At 41.6% G+C, this 21,288-nt stretch overlaps 1 protein-coding gene and 1 long non-coding RNA gene across 2 annotated transcripts; one reads left to right on the top strand and one right to left on the bottom strand.

Moving 5' to 3' along the window:
* The first annotated feature begins 4,522 nt into the window (after positions 1-4,522).
* Positions 4,523-13,654, top strand: gdf3 (growth differentiation factor 3). The gene is made up of 2 exons (XM_014165635.3): positions 4,523-5,130; positions 12,699-13,654. The coding sequence occupies exons 1-2, from the start codon at positions 4,854-4,856 to the stop codon at positions 13,559-13,561; spliced, it is 1,140 nt and encodes a 379-aa protein (XP_014021110.1). The 5' UTR covers positions 4,523-4,853; the 3' UTR covers positions 13,562-13,654.
* LOC106582480 (uncharacterized) lies at positions 6,668-9,119 on the bottom strand. Its single transcript, XR_001323325.3, has 4 exons — positions 8,790-9,119; positions 7,398-7,516; positions 7,239-7,306; positions 6,668-6,878 (listed from the first exon to the last, which is right to left on the bottom strand). It is a non-coding gene; the product is annotated as an uncharacterized LOC106582480 (long non-coding RNA).
* Positions 13,655-21,288: the final 7,634 nt, after the last annotated feature.

Here is a 21,288-nt window from a genome sequence, read left to right as displayed (position 1 = left end):
CCTCTATCAGTGCTCAGACTGTCCGCAATAGGCTGGACTGAGGGCTTGTAGGCCTGTTGTAAGGCAGACATCACCGGCAACAATGTCGCCTATGGACACAAACCCACCATCGCTGGACCAGACAGGACTGGCAAAAAGTGCTCTTCACTGACGAGTCGCGGTTGTGTCTCACCAGGGGTGATGGTTGGATTCACGTTTATCGTTGAAGGAATGAGCATTACAGACCGGAATGTCAGTGTTCTGTCATGGCCAGCAAAGAGCCCGGATCGCAATCCCATTGAGCACGTCTGGAACCTGTTGGATCGGAGGGTGAGGTCTAGGGCCATTCCCCCCCAGAAATGTCCGGAAACTTGCAGGTGCCTTGGTGGAAGAGTGGGGTAACATCTCACAGCAAGAACTGGCAAACCTGGTTAAGTCCATGAGGAGGAGATGCACTGCAGGACTCAATGCAGCTGGTGGCCACACCAGATACTGACTGTTACTTTTGATTTTGAACCCCCCCCCCTTTGTTCAGGGACACACTATTCCATTTCTGATTAGTTACATGTCTGTGGAACTTGTTCAGTTTATGTTTCAGTTGTTGAATCTTGTTATGTTCATACAAACATTTACACATGTTAAGTTTGCTGAAAATAAATGCAGTTGACAGTGAGAGGACGTTCCTTTTTTTGCTGAGTTTATATATTTTTTGTGGGGGCTTGCCTGTTTTGCATGTTAATTTGCATTAATACGTGTTATATCAGTTTGCAAACATTGTAAAAAAATATACATCATTGAGTTAATAAAGCCTCATACAAACATGGTCTCTTTTTTTGTTTTCTTGAGTAAGGCAGCTCCAAAATGCAGGTGTTTCAGCCTAGCCCAGTGTTTTCTGTGGTGGTGGGGCAAGCCAGCAGAAAATACGGAGCATTGCGCCGTGATTGGCTCAGTGTTCTGTCACTCATGGGGACACTATGTCACCGCCAAATCTAAGGGTAGAACATGAAAATTCTAGCCCCTTGGGTGCTGCCATAGTTACATTGGAAGTGTCCATCCTAGAAGGCTTAAGGTCATTGGCCACAGATAAAATGATATCAATTCACATTATATCTACAGTAGCTTTGATTGGACTGATCATGTCAACGTCATACTTCCAAGTCTTAGCTAAGAGTCATCATGAATCAAGTCGACAATCTACTGGTAAATCCTTTTTGATCCTTGTCATATGAATATAATTTATAGATAAAACGTATCGGTGCTCATCGGCCATTGGACGTAAACATTACACAACAAGTTGGAAATCGCAAATTCAACAATTACTGGTTTGGAAGGAATCAGTGACAGTGGCTAACTGCAAGCATTGCAAAGCAATCACTAGCCTGCTATTCTGTGGAGTGGCTGTGTGGTCCCCAATCTGGGATTAAGGGGTTCTTTTCCAAGTTTAAAATTATAAACATTCAACATTGGCCACGCTGTCAATAAAGAATGATTTGTGCCGCGGTCAAAACAATTAACTCAGAACTGCGAAAACTTGGCTTCAGTGAGTTCAAGATAACTTGAAGTCGGGAATAAACTAGCTACGACTGGGAAAATACGATTTGAAAAGTCATCCAACTCGGAATTGTAGATCCGGTCTCTGAAGATCAATGACGTCATCATGATTCAACCTTGTTTTTTCCGAGTTCCCATTTGTTTTGAAAGCACCATAAATCCAGACAATGCCAGACCGATGACAAAATATGCCCATGAAGGACCGCCGCGCCACCTTCCTGTTCAAGTGAGCACAGCACAACAAGGTGAGTCCAAAAATGTATTGTATGCTATTGCATAAATGATATAACATGCTAGGGAGATATGTATACTGTAGCTAAGAAAGTAATCCTAAGTGTATGTTGTGTAGTAAGACGTTACTAGCTCATGTGCCTCACCCTAATAATTTGGTCTATTGACCCCTCTTAATTTTGCCTACTGTTCTGACTTGGTGGTGCACATGTAGCCTGTAATCATAGAATATTGTAAGAGCTTTCATTGTCTGCTTATATGCCACCTTTATTTATCCTACGGTTCAGACTTGGTGTACAGGGAGAACACTGTAAGAACGGCCCATGTTCTGAATTATGTCACTTTACATATCAAAAGTGCTAAACAAATAGTTATATTGACTACGTCCTTCCTAGCTCGCTCATTAATGTCTTAATCGTAATTACGGATTGCCTCTTATCCACTTGTCGTCCCCTTATGCCATAGTTTGTACATCTGAATTGTCATTAGAAACCACATTTGTTAAAGCAAGTCAGCCATATCAGCTATGTTTTTTTAAAAGGCAGTAAATCAGGCTGAATTAACTGTTTCTTTTGGCCTTTTGTGGGCACCGTTTGTCACCATTATAGTGCAATTAATGTATTGTTTAGTGTCGTGTTGCGGCTTTGCTGGCATGCATCCCACCTTAATTTAAAAAAAAATCCAAACAAGATTTACATGCTAAAATCACCAATGGTCTCTTCTCAGTTTGGCACCGGCACACTTTTCACCTTAAACCAAAAGTTCAGATTTAAATTGACTTTATAAAGGATCTTCATTTGATCACTCTTTCATTGCTGACAATTTTCCTTCCCAGCAGGAAATGCATACTTGTAGTGTATTCAAGGAGTCTAAAGTTAGTAATTTACACATTAAAATGTAAGAATTGATTTGCCCTACTAAAAAATGTCCATTAATTGTAATCCACATAAATCATATGTCTTGTTGCTGTGTGATTATTTTCCTGCTGTAGCAAACTGGATCAAATTAAGATCCTACATTTGTAAAGTCAAGTTATCCCTGTCACCGATTTTGGATTGCCCTGCCATCCTCTAGCCACTGCACATACTGAAAGCAATCCCTGTCCTCTTTGTTTCACTGCAGTAAAAAAATCTATTTGTCTTTACTCCAGCATTTTGGATTTGAGATCAACATTTTCACATGAGGAAACATTATAGAAAGTCACCTTTTATTGAAAATGAAATATTAAGTATTCACACCTCTGAGTCAATACTTGTTAGAATCACCTTTGGCAGCGTTTACAGCTGTGAGTCCTTCTGGGTAAGCCTTTAAGAGATTTGCACACATGGAATTTACAATATTTGCACATGATTCTTTTTAAAACTCTTCAACCTCTGTCAAGTTGGTTGTTGATCATTGCTAGACAGCCATCTTCAAATCTTGGCATAGATTTTTAAGTAGATTTAAGGCAAAACTGTAACAAGGCCCCTCAGGAACATTCAATGTCGTCTTGGTAAGCAACCACAGTGTATATTTGGCCTTGTGTATTAGGTTGTCCTGCTGAAAGGTGAATTTGTCTCCCAGTGTCTGTTGGAAAGCAGACAACCAGGTTTTCCACAAGGATTTTTCCTGTGCATGGATCTATTCTGTTTATTTTTATCCTGAAAAACTCCCTATTCCTTGCCGATGACAAGCCTACCCATAACATGATGCATCCACCACCATGCATTTCTGAGAACTTTTATTTCAGGTCATGAAACATGGGACCAATACATGTTGCATTTATATTTTTGTTCAGCATAATATATAACTATTTTAAGTAACTAATCCTAACACTGCACATACCCTATTAGCTATACAAATACCCATTACACATTAACTCAGAACAGGGATTAAAAACTATAATTGAATACGTACAGATGGATCTGTTAGCAGAAAATAGTATTATATTAACAAAAGGTAAACAAATACATTTGCTTTACAGAACTGCTTTTGTTGTTGCAGTTTTACAACAAATTTCCTGCAATTCTACACACTTTGCCATGATTTATGCCATGTCAATATATCTGAGTGAGAGTGACTAACAAAATGAATGGGGGCCCACTTGAGGTCAGGGCCCATGGGCACGTTCCAGGTCGATAATTTGACCATGATTACTTCAAGTTTAGCTGGCTAGACTAACTTGACTAAAAATGTTTTAATGACACGGGCTAATTGAGTGTCTGTCAGTGACTGACATATAACAAGAGGAAAAGTGCTGATGCACAATCATGTTTCTAAATTGCACCCTGTTCATTTTACTATTCTAACTCTGAACAGTCATTTGAGACCCTGACTGAGTCCCTAAAATATATATTTTTAAATAAATAAAAATGAAATTCATATATAGCTATGGCCCTGCTGGAGATAACATATCCATCACTGTTGCTAATATTTCACACATCTGTAGGGAGTTAAATAACTCATCACTGTTGATAATAAGTGGTTTGTTTGGTCTATGACCAGTTTGTGTCTGACCCAGAGGAGGCAGCCATTGCCATGGCCCTTGTTAACTGATGCAGGAAATCATCATCAATGAACCAGTGATATTGCTAGTGAAATTGGATTGGACAGCACATCTGAATGATTGCCATTAGCTCCCTGATCCCAATTTGGGAAACCTGGCATCATCACAGTGCAAAGAAGCACCTCTAGTGTCCATAGAAATATGCCACATTACATCAGGAGACAGTTAATGTCAAGATACTCAAGAGATTAATTTGGATAGAGATAACAGAAATACAATTGTTTTCGATCTGTCATAATGATAGAAACTCAAGAAAAGCAGGCATAATTGAGGTAGGCTAACTGGAATGTAACTTTTGTAGATTTTAGTCAAATGCTCTTTATCTGTGTGAGAGGTCCTCATTAGCATAGCTTGTCTATGCAGTCTCGCACCTAGGTGTCGATAGAAACCATCCGGGATGCCAATCAATCAGCGCCAATGATCAATCACACATGGGCACGCAGGGACTTTTAAATTCACAAGCAAATGTGGGACAGATAGAAAAGCAAAACACATGCGGTAGGTTAGTCTAGTTTGTTTGTAGCAAAGCCTAGGTCAAACGCGAAGAATGGAGACTTTGGTAATTTTAGCCCTAGCTATTTTATCCATTAGTGCGTCTGCTTTAGGAAATGGAGAAGATTTGAAGACTCAGGAGCGCTTGTTTTTAAATTCGTTGGGCCTCTCAGCTCGGCCAAAGCCGTCAGAACACCGCCGCGTTCCCTCGGTGTTGTGGAGGATGTTCAAACGTACCGGCACCCGGGAGAACGACACCCGGGAAAGCGACCCGTGCATGGTGTCTGAGTATGGAGTTCGCGGAAACATTGTTCGATTTGTGCAGGACCAAGGTGAGTTTTATTCCTGTCTTTCCTTCCATCATGCGGCTATCCTGTAGTACTTTGTTCTGTGTGGTTAAAAGGGTCACTCTGCAATTAATTTTTTTTTTTTTTTTTTTTAAATTAAAGTAAATTAACGATATAAAGGCTACTCATTGATTTAATATAACTGATAAGTAATGCCCCATGAGTTTAGTTCAACGGTTGTACCCTTTACTAAACTCCAAATATAAGCTTGTCTTACCTTGTTTGTAAAACAATTAAGTAACATCTGAGTGTAAACTGTATAGCCTGAAAACATGGTTAAAACTATCATTTTGATTATGAATGGACCTTCATTGCGTCTGTATGAATTTGAGTGGTTAGGTTACATTTCTGCAGCCAAATCTCTCTGCTATTTACCTAAAAAGTGGCGCGGTAAACACTTATTGTTGGAAAGGCAGGTTGCCCCTTTAAGATCAGCGGATGACAGAGGGAATATCGGGTTTGAAAATATTCTCAGAATGACAATTTGAGATCAATTCATTATTGAGCTACATAGTCATACACAGTCCATTTTCGAACATGTTTGTTATTTAAGAGTTCCTTCACTTTGTTTTGGGGCCAAAATTAACCACCGAGGTTAAGAGTTTCAGGTTGGATATTCGCCTGTAGTTTTCCTTACGTCCACCAACAGCAGTTAGGGACCGTCAACATGGTGATGAATCAACATTTTCAATAACTTTTTAACCATTACTCCTAAAACTTTAAAAACTAGTTGTAGCTAACCCGATGTCATAGACGCACATTGCACACGTTGTTGTTATTATTTATTTACATTTTGGAATTTCAGTAGTTCATTGGTCATGTGACCTAGTGACTTCAAACAAGGTTCAGAATGTCCACTCAGTGGGCCTACACATTGCACACCCTTTAGTTTGTCCATTTCACATGATTTTACATGAATTTTTCTACATTTCAAATTTCAATAGCTCCTTGGTCTTGTGACCGACCGACTTCAAACATGGTGCAGAATGTACAATGACTACACTTATATTGCACGCTCTTGTTTGTGTACTGTAAAATCACTCGGTGTAACGTACATTTGTCATAGTTTTAAATTTCAATAGCTCCTTGGTCATGTCATTTACACACCTAAGAAGTGTGTAGTGGATATACATCCATATTGCATAACCTCTAGTCATGTCTCTTCTATATTGTTGTACATTAATATTAGTTTGACAATTAGGGGGTTCAGTCCAATTTTTACCCTTTTCTTTAATATTTATCTATAACAATTGGTACTTATAAGTACTTATTTTCCATGTTTTAAAATTTTCCACAGTATTTAACAGCGGTACACAATAGGAGAGAGACATCTTCTTTCATCTTTATTATCAACCATAAAGGGCAAAGTACGAGAGTCATGTTATTAATTGTCCAATGCCGGGATGGAGAGTGAGCTAGTGAGGTAGGCTGCAGTGGGTTTGCTGGTCAAGACATATACTGAACATGTAACCACAGTAATGGTGGCCAGTAAATCAATGACTAAAAATGTAATATTGACAAATTTAACAGAAATTGTAGACCTTTAATCTTTTCCAACATGTCAACAGACACTTCAATTAAGTATGAAACATTTCATTCTTAACTTTCTCTTTATCCCTGGTTGATGTACATTTCAGAGCCTCTTCAGTGTGGATGGGGTATAACATACATTTTCAACAACAAAGACTGCACTTCCTGTTTGTTCTTTACTCTGAACTCTTTTGTCTTCATTCCTAGGCATAGCACATGAAACCACCGTTGGCATGCAAAACATTCAATCTAAAACACGTTATAAATAATATCAAATATCAATGCAGTATGGTAACCTAGTGGTTAGAGCGTTGGACTAGTAACTGAAAGGTTGCAAGATCAAATCCCCGAGCTGACAAGGTAAAAATCTGTCATTCTGCCCCTGAACAAGGTAGTTAACCCACTGTTCCTAGGCTGTCATTGAAAATAAGAATTTGTTCTTAACTGACTTGCCTAGTTAAGTAAAGGTAAAAAAATTATTGACGTATTAGCCATCCATTGTATTATATCATAAATTGTCTTACATGCCGTCACTGTTGTCAAAATGTAATAAAGTTACTAACCCAGTCAGTCTTCGGGCCACATCCAGGTTCCTTATCAGTGGCACACAAAAAGCAGTTGACTTTGAACTCTGAAATCATAGGCATGAACTGAACATATGGCTGTCCCACACAACTACATAAAAATATAGAATTTACTTTGAATTAAATATCTTTACATACCAGACATTTTTAGTATATCCTCAGCTATTTCTTTTCGCAGTTGCTCCATGTGTTTTTGAAGGTTCCATATCAATTTGGGAGGGGATGTTGGGCAAGTTCTGTGCAACTTGCTTGGCCATCTACACCAAAAAATCAAATAGTTTTTGACCTAATTGTCACATAACAGCTAACCATTCATTATAGAAAATATAACTATCAAACGTGCATTACATAGACCTCGCAGCTGAAGGTGTCCTGCAGCAGGGTGAGTTATTTCCCCTCCTTTCCACCCAGTTGTCTTCACCATGAACTAACACTACATGTAGGATGGACATAAGATATTCCCACATACAGTATTTTTTTTCAAATGTATTTCAGCTTTATTCAACCAGGTAAGCCAGTTGAGAACAAGTTCTCATTTACAACTGACCTGGCCAAGATTTACATTACATTTTAGTCATTTAGCAGACGCTCTTATCCAGAGTGACTTACAGTAGTGAATGCATACATTTCAATTCATTTCATACATTTATTTTATTTTTTCTCCATAGTGGCCCCCCCGTGGGAAATGAACCCACAACCCTGGCGTTCAAACACCATGCTCTACCAACTGAGCCAAAGCAAAGCAGTGTGACGCAAACGACAACAGTTACACATGGAAGAAACAAATGTACAGTCAATAACACAATAGAAAAGTCTATATACAGTGTGTGCAAATGAAGTAAGATTAAGGAGGTAAGGCAATAAATAGGCTGTAGTGGCGAAGTAATTATAATTTCGCAAATGAACACTGGAGTGATGTGCTGAAGATGAATGTGCAAGTAGAGATACTGGGGTGCAACGGAGTGTCGTGTCTTTGGCTATGCCGGATTAAGTGATATGACATGCTAACTTATAAAATGATTTCTCTGTAATTAATATTACCTGATTTAAGCTAATCATGTAAATGTAATTAACTAAAGTCGGGGCACCACGGAAGAACGTTTATAGAGCTGTTATCTTCCGAATAAACTCTTAAAATACTTTGTAATATTTTACCTCGATAGCAGTCAATATTAACCCTTGTCTTATTTTCAGTCTCATAATGAAAGTTGTAAATTGTTGGCTATCTTCACGAACCCTGGCTAACAAGTTGAATCAGCAATACAAAATTGGGTTTAATTATTTATTTACTAAATACCTAACTAATCACACAGAATGACAAATGCACAGAATACAATGTCATACAGAAAACGTCCCGGTAGACGGAACAGATATGACGGCTGGTTACACAAAGGAAAGGGGGTTGGGCTTGAATGAAAGAGCGGGAAGATTTAGGAACGAAGAAACAGCAGCTATGCTATCGTAAATGCATTATCTTATGCATTCTAAATTACCGCCCATTTGGAAAAGGAAAATGCAATAAATATTTACTCTGAGCTGCGCTTCGGTAGATTGGTCGTAGATGCTGGCCGGGTTGGCCAACAGATCTCCCTGTTTTCGGAAGAATGTCAATGGTGGTCGATTGGATACGTGGTGGTATCTTCGTCTGGTTGTTAGACTGGATCCGTCGTCCGTCCTTTCCTAGCCCACGTAAGCAGCGGCCGCTGCAAACTCAATGGCTAGGAAGTAGCACTTCTGTAGTGAATAAGCTCAAAGTTCATACCATAGCTCACGCCGAGGTTGGCTTAGTTCTGTCCTTGACATGTGTGTCCTTCTAACGTAGAGGCTGCAGACCTCTCGTACTGGAACAACGTGGTTATCTTTTCATCAAAGGATTATATAGTGGAGAGGGGGAGGGAGGTGTTTCATCGTTTATAACCCCTGTCTCTTCACAGGGTTGGGTTACTGATCGAGCAGGGCACTTTCCTTATGAAAACCCAAATCTCTCATTCGGAAGCTAAAATTACATTTCATCTCCTAACAAACATTTTCAATATCAAACATTTCAATTGCATAACAATTCCATGTGACTCTGATAACTAGAGGGTGTATACTTTCTCAGATACAATTTATGTCGTCCTGTCATCAGTCATAATGTCTCAGATGACAACCGAACTGACATACATACTCATTACGTTCCCAAGCATATTTCCAACTGGTTTTATTAACAAAATATGTGGTACCTTTCCACATTTTGTTTGATGTTCCCAGACTCTCTATTTAACAGGACAGCAGTCCTTCAGTAGGGTCAGTAAGAGAGGGGAAGGGGGAAAGGTATTTATGGGGGGGGTCATAAACCTTACCCACAGGCCAACGTCATGACAGTAGCAACAACAAAAAAATAATATGGGGATGAAGTAGTTAGATGGGCTATGTACAGGTGCAATGATCTGTAAGCTGCTCTGATAACTGACGCTTAAAGATAGTGAGGGAGATATGAGTCTCCAGCTTCAGTGATTTTTTTTAAATTTTTTAATTTTTTTTTGTATTTTTTTATTTTTTTGCAATTTGTTCCAGTCATTGGCAGCAGAGAACTGGAAGGAAAGGTGGCCAAAGGAGGAATTGGCTTTGGGGGTGACCAGTGAAATATACCTGCTGGAGCGCGTGCTGCTATGGTGAGCAGAGATAAGGCGGAGCTTTTCCTAACAAGTACTTATAGATGACCTGGAGCCAGTGGGTTTGGCGACGAATATGAAGCGAGGACCAGCCAACGAGAGCGTACAGGTCGCAGTGGTGTGTAGTATATGGGGCTTTGGTGACAAAATGGATGGCACTGTGATAGACTGCATCCAATTTGCTGAGTAGTGTGTTGGAGGCTATTTTGTAAATGAGATCGCCGAAGTCAAGGACTGGTAGGATTGTAAAACTGACTAGGTTATGTTTGGCAGCATTAGTGAAGGATGCTTTGTTGCGAAATAGGAAGCTGATTTTAATTTTGGATTGGAGATGCTTAATATGAGTCTTGAAGGAGAGTTTAGTCTAACCAGACACCTAGGTATTTGTAGTTATCCACATATTCTAAGTGCGGGCAGCGATTGTTTGAAGAGCATGTGTTTAGTTTTACTTGCATTTAAGAGCAGTTGGAGGCCGCGGAAGGAGAGTTGTATGGCATTGAAGCTCGTATGGAGGTTAATAAGTGTCCAAAGAACGGGCAGAAGTGTATATAGAATGGTGTCGTCTGCATAGAGGCGGATCAGAGAATCACCTGCCGCAAGAGCGACATCATTGATGTCCAGGGCGCAGCTGAGGGGGGTCTGTAACAAGCAGCAACAGTGAGAGACTTACTTCTGAAAAGGTGGATTTTTAGAAGTAGAAGCTCGAACTGTTTGGGCACAGACCTAGATAGCATGACAGAACTCTGCAGGCAGTCTCTGCAGTAGATTGCAACTCCACCCCCTTTGGCAGTTCTATCTTGGGTGGAAAATGTATACACATAGAGGCATTTTTCAGCTCTGATTTTTACCACTCAGAATCCAGAATGGATATGACAATGGGGCCAGCACAGGATGTAATACACCCTTACAACAATCTACTTTTTGATCTTCTTAACTGCTTATCTGGTAAACTGCTACTCTGTGTCAAGAAAAGAGCCCCAATTAGGGGTTAGTGTACTCCAGTAAGAAAGGCCTGGTTTAGATTAAAAACTATTGCCCTGTGTCTCCGTTCATAGGGGCATGAGAGACTAGTCAGTGGTAGAATTGAGTTGGCACTTTATTGGCCCAAACACCCATAGACCCACAAGGGTGAGGTTACTCATGGACAGAAATTAGTTTAAAAAAAAAGAAAGTTTTGCATTGATGCATTGTCTTCTAACTGTCCAAGAATAGGATTCAAAGTGTTAGGAAATATTTGTGCCCATTAATACAAAGGAGGATGTCTCTCCTCATACCTCTGGCACTTTAGTCAGACTGCCAGACTGTGCACCACAGAGCCAATAAGGAGAGAATACATACAGGTCAACGGTGCCAATTGAAAGTCAAGGGGTGTGTCTGTGCCTTTTTTGGATTTCTCTCTCTTTACAGAGAACCCCTGTGGTCCAAGTCAAGAGCTACCCTTCCCCTTTCAGTCTGCGCTGCGCATGTCTGAAAGTGAGAGCCAGCAGCCATGAGTTTTTCACAGTATGTCATAAAAAATTATTACACTTATGAATGTAAAATGCTTATATGTATTAGATCCAGTACAATGGAATAACTAAGATCTGAATTTGAATGCAGTGTGTTCTGATTCCTCTTTCTGTCCAGCAGGTCAACCAAAAACACTTTGCCTGATGGTTCATGCAGATACTGGGGAAGCAATATACGAATGTATTGATTCATTAAGTGATTTTACTATTAAATGACCCATATCACAACCCTCATACCTCTTCACAAAAATGCATAAATTCCTTTTTCCAAAATTGATTTAGGTGCAAATTCTTCCAGTTAGAAATAGTAGGCCATGCATCAAATAACTACTTTCATCAGAAAAACAAACCCTCAAATGCACTATTGCATTTTGTAAGTTGTCTGCAAGTGGCTTGTTGTGAATGCACTCAAATATCAAGTCATTATCAGGTTATGGAAACTGCGTTCTAATACTCAACGTACAAGGATTTGTCTTAATGTACAGTATATGAAAGTGATGCTATGAAAAGGATTCTTTCACCTTATCAAGCTCACTGACAAAGCACTGCCTGTTACTGTGATTTTAAAAAGAGCATATGAAACATTGTTTTTCATGAGGCCTACCTGTGCGCCTTCCTTTTAAGCACCTCTCCTGTCCTTGATCCAAACCACATGCATCCATTTGTGGATCTTTTCAGTGTCCATGTGAAAGATAGTTATTGCGAGGCTGGAACATTTTGTTAACGTCAAACATTTAAAAAAAAAATTTTTTAACACCCATGTAAAATGAAGGCCTGCAAAGCTTACAGATTTAAGATGAAGATGAAGGTATAGTCAGTGGACATTCTGAACCTTGTTTGAGGTCAGGTCACAGGACCAAGGAGCTATTGAAATTTGAATGTAAAATAAGTTTGTCGACACTCCCTAACTAATTAAACTAGGAATACAAAATGCTGCTCACATGTTTATTAGCTTTGGAATGTGAATTAATGTCCAAATCATGAAAATAGGACCTGTGCAATTTTTCCAACATCATGACACTTATTTGGAGTCTGTGGCTCAAGTTGTTTGAAAGCTATTGAGGTTTGAAAGTGTGAATATCCGTCGAATATCCAACTTGAAACTGTCTTTACCCCGGTAAAATAACCAATGAAAAATAAATGAGGACAAAGTTGGAGCATTTGCTTTGTTTATTGGCTTCACAATGCAAATTATGTTGTCAATTGAAACCTAGGTCCTACTTCTAGAATCTAGAGTGTAGACCTAATGTCTTATTTCTTTTGTCTGTCCTCTGCAGGTAGACTGGTGTCAGGCTGGAGCGGCAGCTGCCACAGCTGTGTGGAGAAATACATGTTCTTCAACATGTCTGTCCTGCAGCCCGTGGAGCAGCTCTCTCTGGCGCAGCTGGAAATCAAGTTCCAGTGGGACATGTTCCGCACACCAAGGTTCCTCCTGGGCCCACAGGCGCTCAGCGTGTCCCTGTACAAGGTGTTGCGTGTGACCCTGAGGGGAACGAGCCACGACGCCCACCGCAGGCTGGTGCTGTCCCAGTCGGTGCAGCTGGAACCAGAGGCCGGATCCCTCACCCTGGACCTCACAGCGCTGGCAGAGAACTGGCGTAAACCAGGTCATAACTATGGCCTGGTGCTGGAGCTGCAGCCACACCCCGTCCACACCCAGGCGACGGACATCTTCATGGCCCAGAACCTGGCGAACGCCGTCCCGTTAAGGCCGACCGTAACCCTCCCAGAGTTCCATGCCTCCCTGGTGGTTGTATCCCTGAATCCACTCCAGTGCCGCTCTCGGCAGAGGAGGAGCGCCGTCTACCTGCCGGTTACACCCAGCAACGTGTGTAAGCCGCGCCGCCTCTACATTGACTTCAAGGATGTGGGCTGGCAGGACTGGATCATCGCTCCACAGGGCTATCTGGCCAACTACTGCCACGGAGAGTGCCCGTTCCCACTGAGCGAGAGCCTGAATGGCACCAACCATGCCATCCTGCAGACACTGGTGCACTCCCTGGACCCCCATGGCACACCCCAGCCCTGCTGCGTACCCATCCGCCTGTCACCTGTATCCATGCTCTACTATGACAACAATGACAACGTTGTCCTACGTCACTACCAGGATATGGTGGTGGATGAGTGTGGCTGCAGATGAAATGCATTAGGTGTGATGGTTGGTGGAGTGGATTTTTAGAGAAGTTTGAATTGTCTTTTTTTTTTACCTGTAATAAAACGCTTATTCATTGATTCTCCTGTAATGAAAAGGCTTTGGTATTATTCTGACAGATCTCTTTTTAGGTTGGAACAGGCACACTTTTCACCTAACACATAGTTCAGATATAAATTTACTTTATAGAGGAGACCTACTTCTCTGTCATATACAGATGTAGGATCTTCATTTGATCACCCTTTTGTTGCTGAGCAGGAAATGCAATCTTGTAGTGCATTCAAGGTTTTAAAAGGCTTCTGAAGTTTGTAATTTCCACTTTAAAATGTCAGACTTGATTTGCTAATGAAAAATGTATCAACCCCAACAATTTATTTTATTATTATCCACATAATTCAAGTCTTGTTGCTTCATGATTAGCTTCTCCCAACTCTGTAGGGGAGTTGCAGCGATGGAATAATACTATAGCTACCAATTGGGGAGAAAAGTGGTAAAGGTACAAAATAAAATGTCTCTTGACTCAATCTAGCATTTTGGATTTGAGCTCAACATTTTCATATGAGGCAACAGTATAAAATGTCGTATTTTTTAATACACATCTCTTAACATTTAAAAATGAATATACCTTATGAATCAAGTAAAGATCTCCTCAATTTAAGTTTGTCCCTTGTATGAATGTTTTATGATGAAACATCTAGCTTTTCATATTTGTGCAAATCTTTCTAAAACAGAAAATGGGACCCAATTCAATGGATATGAATCAAGAGGTAAGAATATGTTGAAGATTATCTGTATTGGATGCAGATGACTGAACTGCTCACTTCTGTGTCTGTTTGCAGGTATACAGACAAGAAGGCATTACAAAGGTATGTTATGCAGATCACATTTACCATCCTCCACCTCTTCAATGAATATCCCATAGGATATGAGGTAAACTCCCAGCAGAGCCCAAAGTCCAATGGGTATATCCTGTAGCGTGTTGACTATTTAAAAATGGTGAAAGCCCTGAGCTAAAGGCTCGAGCTGCCGCTTTCAAGGAGCGGGACTCTAACCTGGAAGCTTATAAGAAATCCTGCTATGCCCTCCGACGAACCATCAAACAGGCAAAGCATCAATAAAGGACAAGGATCGACTCGTACTACACCGGCTCTGGCTCTCGTCGGATGTGGCAGGGCTTGCAAACCATTAGACTACATAGGGAAGCACAGCCGAGAGCTGCCCAGTGACACAAGCCTACCAGACGAGCTAAACTACTTCTATGCTCGCTTCGAGGCAAAAATGATATATTTTTACCTTTATTTAACTAGGCAAGTAGGTTAAGAACAAATTCTTATTTTCAATGACGGCCTAGGAACAGTGGGTTAACTGCCTTGTTCAGAGGCATTCGATCTTGCAACCTTTCGGTTACTAGTCCAACGCTCTAACCACTAGGCTACCTGCTGCCCCAAATAACACTGAGAGCAGCTGTTCCGGAAGACTGTGATCACGCTCTCCGCAGCCGATGTGAGTAAGACCTTTTAAACAGGTGAACATTCACAGGGCCAGACGCATTACCAGGATGTGTACTGCGAGCATGCGCTGACCAACTGGCAAGTGTCTTCACTGACATTTTCATCTTCTCCCTGTCCCGAGTCTGTAATACCAACATGTTTTAAGCAGACCGCCATAGTGCCTGTGCCCAAGAACACTAAGGTAACCTGCCCAAATTACTACCAACCTGTAGCACTCACGTCTGTAACCACGAAGTGCTTTGAAAGGCTGGTCATGGCTCACAACACCATTATCCCAGAAACCCTAGACCCACTCCAATTTGCCTACCGCCCCAACAGATCCACAGATGATGCAATCTCTATTGCACTCCACACTGCCCTTTCCCACCTGGACAAAAGGAACACCTATGTGAGAATGCTATTCATTGACTACAGCTCAGCATTCAACACCGTAGTGCCCTCAAAGCTCATCACTAAGCTAAGGACCCTGGAACTAAACACCTCGCTCTGCAACTGGACTTCCTGACAGGCCACCCCCAGGTGGTGAGGGTAGGTAACAACACATCCACCACGCTGATCCTCAACACGGGCCCCTCAGGGGTGCGTGCTCAGTCCCCTCCTGTACTCCCTGTTCACCCATGACTGCACGGCCAGGCACGACTCCAACACATCATTAAATCTGAACAACAACGAGACAGCCTATAGGGAGGTGGTCAGAGACCTGGCCGTGTGGTGCCAGGACAACAACCTCTCCCTCAACGTGATCAAGACAAAGGAGATGATTATGGACTACAGGAAAAAGAGGACTGCGCACGACCCCCATTCTCATCGACGGGCTGCAGTGGAGCAGGTTGAGAGCTTCAAGTTCCTTGGTGTCCACATCACCAACAAACTAACATGATCCAAGCACACGAAGACCGTTGTGAAGAGAGCACGACAAAACCTATTCCCCCTCAGGAGACTGAAAATATTTGGCATGGGTCCTCAGATCCTCAAAGTTCTTCAGCTGCACCATCGAGAGTATCCTGACTGGTTGCATCACTGCCTGGTATTGTAACTGCTCGGACTCCGACCGCAAGGCACTACAGAGGGTAGTGCGAACGGCCCAGTACATCACTGGGGCCAAGCTTCCTGCCATCCAGGGCCTCTATACCAGGTGGTGTCAGAGGAAGATCCTAAAAATTGTCAGACTCCAGCCACCCGAGTCATAGACTGTTCCCTCTGCTACCGCACGTCATGTGGTACCAGAATGCCAAGTTTCGGTCCAAGAGGCTTCTAAACAGCTTCTACCCCCAAGCCATAAGTCATGGACATCTAATCAAATGGCTACCCAGACTATTTGCATCCCCCCCCCCCCCCCCCCCCCCCTTTACACCGCTGCGACTCTGTTGTTATCTATGCATAGTCACTTTAACTCTACCTACATGTACATATTACCTCAACTAACCGGTACCCCCCCCGTATATTGTCTCGCTATTGTTATTTTACTGCAGCTCTTTAATTACTTGTTACAAATAAAAGTAATTCTTATCTGTATTTTTATTTTTAAACTGTTGTTGGTTAGGGGCTTGTAATTAAGCATTTCACTGTAAGGTCTGCACCTGATGTATTCGGCGCATGTGACTAATAATATTGATAGTCCCGTGTGGCTCAGTTGGTAGAGCATGGTGTTTTCAATGCCAGGGGTTGTGGGTTCGATTCCCACGGGGGACCAGTACGGACAAAAAAACATATGAAATTCACTACTGTAAGTCGCTCTGGATAAGAGCGTCTGCTAATTGACTAAGATGTAAATGATTTGACATTCTAAATTGAAATCTAGGTGTGAACCTAATGTTTTGTCTGTCCCCTACAGGTAGACTGGTGTCAGGCTGGAGCGGCAGCTGCCGCGGCTGTGTGGAGAAACATCTGTTCAACATGTCCGTCCTGCAGCCAGTGGAGCAGCTCAGTTGGAAATGAAGATCCCAAGATCCTCCTGGTCCCACAGCCCTCAGCATGTCCCTGTATATGGTGCCATGAGTCCAACCACAGACTGGTGCTGTCCCAGTAGGTGCAACTGCAACCACACTAAAACATTTCCTGTAAAATGTACAGTAACTTTCTGGAAGCAATTGGCCAGTTTAACTACTGTAATTTATTTTACGGTACAGTGACTGTAATTTATTTTACGGTACAGTGACTGTAATTTATTTTACGGTACAGTGACTGTCTTTTATTTTACGGTACAGTGACTGTCTTTTATTTTACGGTACAGTGACTGTCATTTATTTTACGGTACAGTGACTGTCATTTATTTTACGGTACAGTGACTGTCATTTATTTTACGGTACAGTGACTGCAATTTATTTTACGGTACAGTGACTGCAATTTATTTTATGGTACTAAAAATGTTACTATAATCTAATTTACAGTATATTACTGGAATTGCCCATGCAGCTACATATTACCCAGTGTTCAAGTTTTCATTTTTACATTTCGGTCATTTAGCGGGCGCTGTTGTCCTTAGTAACGTAGTCAGTGCATTCAACCAAGGTTGATTTAAAAAAAAAAAAAAAAAAATGCATGTCATAGCATGTAAAATATTTCTGTAACCATTACTGAAAGTGTTGTAATAGTTAAGGATATATTGGTCTTCAAAATAATTGTAGTTACAACACTATCTTATGATATAGAGTGCATTCGGAAAGTATTCAGACCTCTTGACTTTTCCCACATTTTGTTACGTGCCCCCATGGTGGCGTTGGGGTTTTGGTATGGGCAGGCATAAGCTACGGACAACAAACACAATTCCATATCATCGTTGGCAATTTGAATGCACAGAGATACCGTGACGAGATCCTGAGGCCCATTGTAGGCCCATTCATCTGCCGCCATCACCTCATGCTTCAGCATGAAAATTCACGCATGTCCGTCTTCATCTGTACACAATTCCTGGAAGCTGAAAATGTCCTGGTTCTTCAATAGCCTGCGTACTCCCCAGACATGTCACATATTGAGCATGTTTGGGATGCGCTTGATTGACGTGTACGGGAGCATGTTCCAATATCCAACAACTTTGAACAGCCATTGAAGAGTGGGACAACATTCAACAGCCTTTTATTTATTTTTTAATTGTATTTAACTAGGCAAGTCACTTAAGAACAAATTCTTATTTACAATGATGGCCGAACCCGGACGACACTGGGCCAATTGTGCACCGCCCTATGGGACTCCCGGTTGTGATACACCCTGGTTCAAATCCAGGCTGTATGTCGTGACTCTTTTAGCACTGAGATGCAGTGACACTCAGGAGCCCAATCAACACTGCAAAGGAGATGTTTTGTGCTGCATTTTTATTTAACCTTTTATTTAACTAGGCAAGTCAATTAAGAACAAATTCTAATTTACAATGAGGACCTAGGAACAGTGGGTTAATTGCCTTGTTCAGGGGCAGAACAAAAGGTAAAAATCTGATCAGCTCGGGGATTCGATCTAGCAACCTTTCGGTTACTGGCCCAACGCTCCAACTCGCAGGCTACCTGCCGCCCCACATTATTGTTTTGAAGGGGTGTCCCCATATTTTTGTGTGTGTATATATATATATATATCTGTGACCAACAGATGCATGTCTGTATTCCCAATCATGTGAAATCCATACACTAGGGCCTGACACATTTGTATTTCAATTGACTGACACACGGTAGCGTCCCAGGCAGCCCTGAAGTTAATAAGGATAGGCGTCCCGCTAGCGGCACACCTCGACAACATCCGGTGAAATTGCAGAGCGCCAAATTCAAATTACAGTATTATAAATATTTAACATTGATAAAAATACACGTGTTATTCATCAAAATAACGCTTAACTTCTTGTTAATCCAGCTGCTGTGTCAGATTTCAAAAAGGCTTTACAGCGAAAGCACACCATGCGATTATCTGAGGACAGCGCCCCGCTTACAAAAGCATACAAACATTTTCAAGCCAAGTAGAGGAGTCACAAAAGTCAGAAATAGCGATAAAATGAATCACTTACCATTGATGATCTTCATCTTGTTGCACTTACAAGAGTCCCCGTTACACAAGAAATGTTAATTTTGTTCGATAAAGTTCCTTTTTGTGACCCAAAAACTCTTTTGTTGGTGCGTTTTGTTCAGCAAGCCACTGGCTCAATGGTGGTCACAACAGGCAGACAAATACATCCTAATAGTACCGGTAAAGTTTGTTGAAACATGTCAAACGATGTTTATAAGTAATCCTCAGGTTGTCTATTTTCAAAATAATCAATAATATTTCAACCAGACAATAGTGTCTTCAATAGAAAGGAAAAAGAACGAAGGGTGCACTATCGGTCACGCGCGCAAAGGAGCTCTGTTTCATTCTACAGTCCACTGAAAGAAAGGACTCATTCTTCCTCGTTTTTCAGAATACAAGCCTGAAACAATGTCTAAAGACTGACACCTAGTGGAAGCCATAGGAACTGCAATCTGCAGTTTACTTAGGGCAAGCTTCTCATCCAAACTTCCAAATACTGCCCCCTGTCCTAAAAAAGTTAATTGAACAATTGTGTTTGCATTTACAGGTAGCATACATTTTTTTTAAGTCCCATGAAAGTTCACATTTTCCAGAAGGCAATTCTGGCAAAAAAATGCATTTAGATTTAAAAAAAAAATGTTACACTAAAATGCCTCTCCTGTTAAGCAGTGATGTGTGACATATGCCTAGTTTCCTGAAATTAGTCACATACAGATATTCAGTAACACTTTATAATAATACCTTGTAATAAAGCATTTATAATAGATTAGTAAATCATGTATTAATTTATTTATCATTACTCCCACATTTGTAAATGTTAGTAAGATAGTTTATTCATCACTTATGAATAAATGTGTAAATAACTATTTACTAATTCATTATAAATGCTTTTTTTCAATGTGTTATTATGAAGTGCTGCCAGTTAGGGTTACAGTATGAAGGTAGTAACATCTCAAAAAGCAAACTAATGTCTACTTTAGGTAAACAACTTGGAAAGGCCTTATCAGAGGCCTGATTCAAGTCGTGAAATTAGTGCTGCGTTTGTGAAACAAGCATTTAGCATGTAAGATGTGTATATGGATCCTGGATCTTCATATCTGTGTTGATCCTGGATCTTCATATCTGTGTTGATCCTGGATCTTCATATCTGTGTTGATCCTGGATCTTCATACACTGCTCAAAAAAATAAAGGGAACACTTAAACACAATGTAACTCCAAGTCAGTCACACTTCTGTTAAATCAAACTGTCCACTTAGGAAGCAACACTGATTGACAATAAATTTCACATGCTGTTGTGCAAATGGAATAGACAACAGGTGGAAATTATAGGCAATTAGCAAGACACCCCCAATAAAGGAGTAGTTCTGCAGGTGGTGAACACAGACCACTTCTCAGTTCCTATGCTTCCTGGCTGATGTTTTGGTCACTTTTGAATGCTGGCGGTGCTTTCACTCTAGTGGTAGCATGAGACGGAGTCTACAACCCACACAAGTGGCTCAGGTAGTGCAGCTCATCCAGGATGGCACATCAATGCGAACTGTGGCAAGAAGGTTTGCTGTGTCTGTCAGCGTAGTGTCCAGAGCATGGAGGCACTACCAGGAGACAGGCCAGTACATCAGGAGATGTGGAGAAGGCCGTAGGAGGGCAACAACCCAGCAGCAGGACCGCTACCTCCGCCTTTGTGCAAGGAGGAGCAGGAGGAGCACTGCCAGAGCCCTGCAAAATGACCTCCAGCAGGCCACAAATGTGCATGTGTCTGCTCAAACGGTCAGAAACAGACTCCATGAGGGTGGTATGAGGGCCCGACGTCCACAGGTGGGTGTTGTTCTTACAGCCCAACACCGTGCAGGATGTTTGGCATTTGCCAGAGAACACCAAGATTGGCAAATTCGCCAATGGCGCCCTGTGCTCTTCACAGATGAAAGCAGATTCACACTGAGCACATGTGACAGTCTGGAGACGCCGTGGAGAACGTTCTGCTGCCTTCAACATCCTCCAGCATGACCGGTTTGGCAGTGGGTCAGTCATGGTGTGGGGTGGCATTTCTTTGGGGGGCCGCACAGCCCTCCATGTGCTCGCCAGAGGTAGCCTGAATGCCATTAGGTACCGAGCTGAGATCCTCAGACCCCTTGCGAGACCATATACTGGTGCGGTTGGCCCTGGGTTCCTCCTAATGCAAGACAATGCTAGACCTCATGTGGCTGGAGTGTGTCAGC

Source organism: Salmo salar, chromosome 21 (assembly GCF_965601325.2).
Source record: "Salmo salar chromosome 21, fSalSal1, whole genome shotgun sequence".
In the NCBI taxonomy this organism is placed as follows: Eukaryota; Metazoa; Chordata; class Actinopteri; order Salmoniformes; family Salmonidae; genus Salmo; species Salmo salar.
Note: the sequence above shows the minus strand (reverse complement) of the source record. Positions and strands in the feature narration are given on the sequence as shown.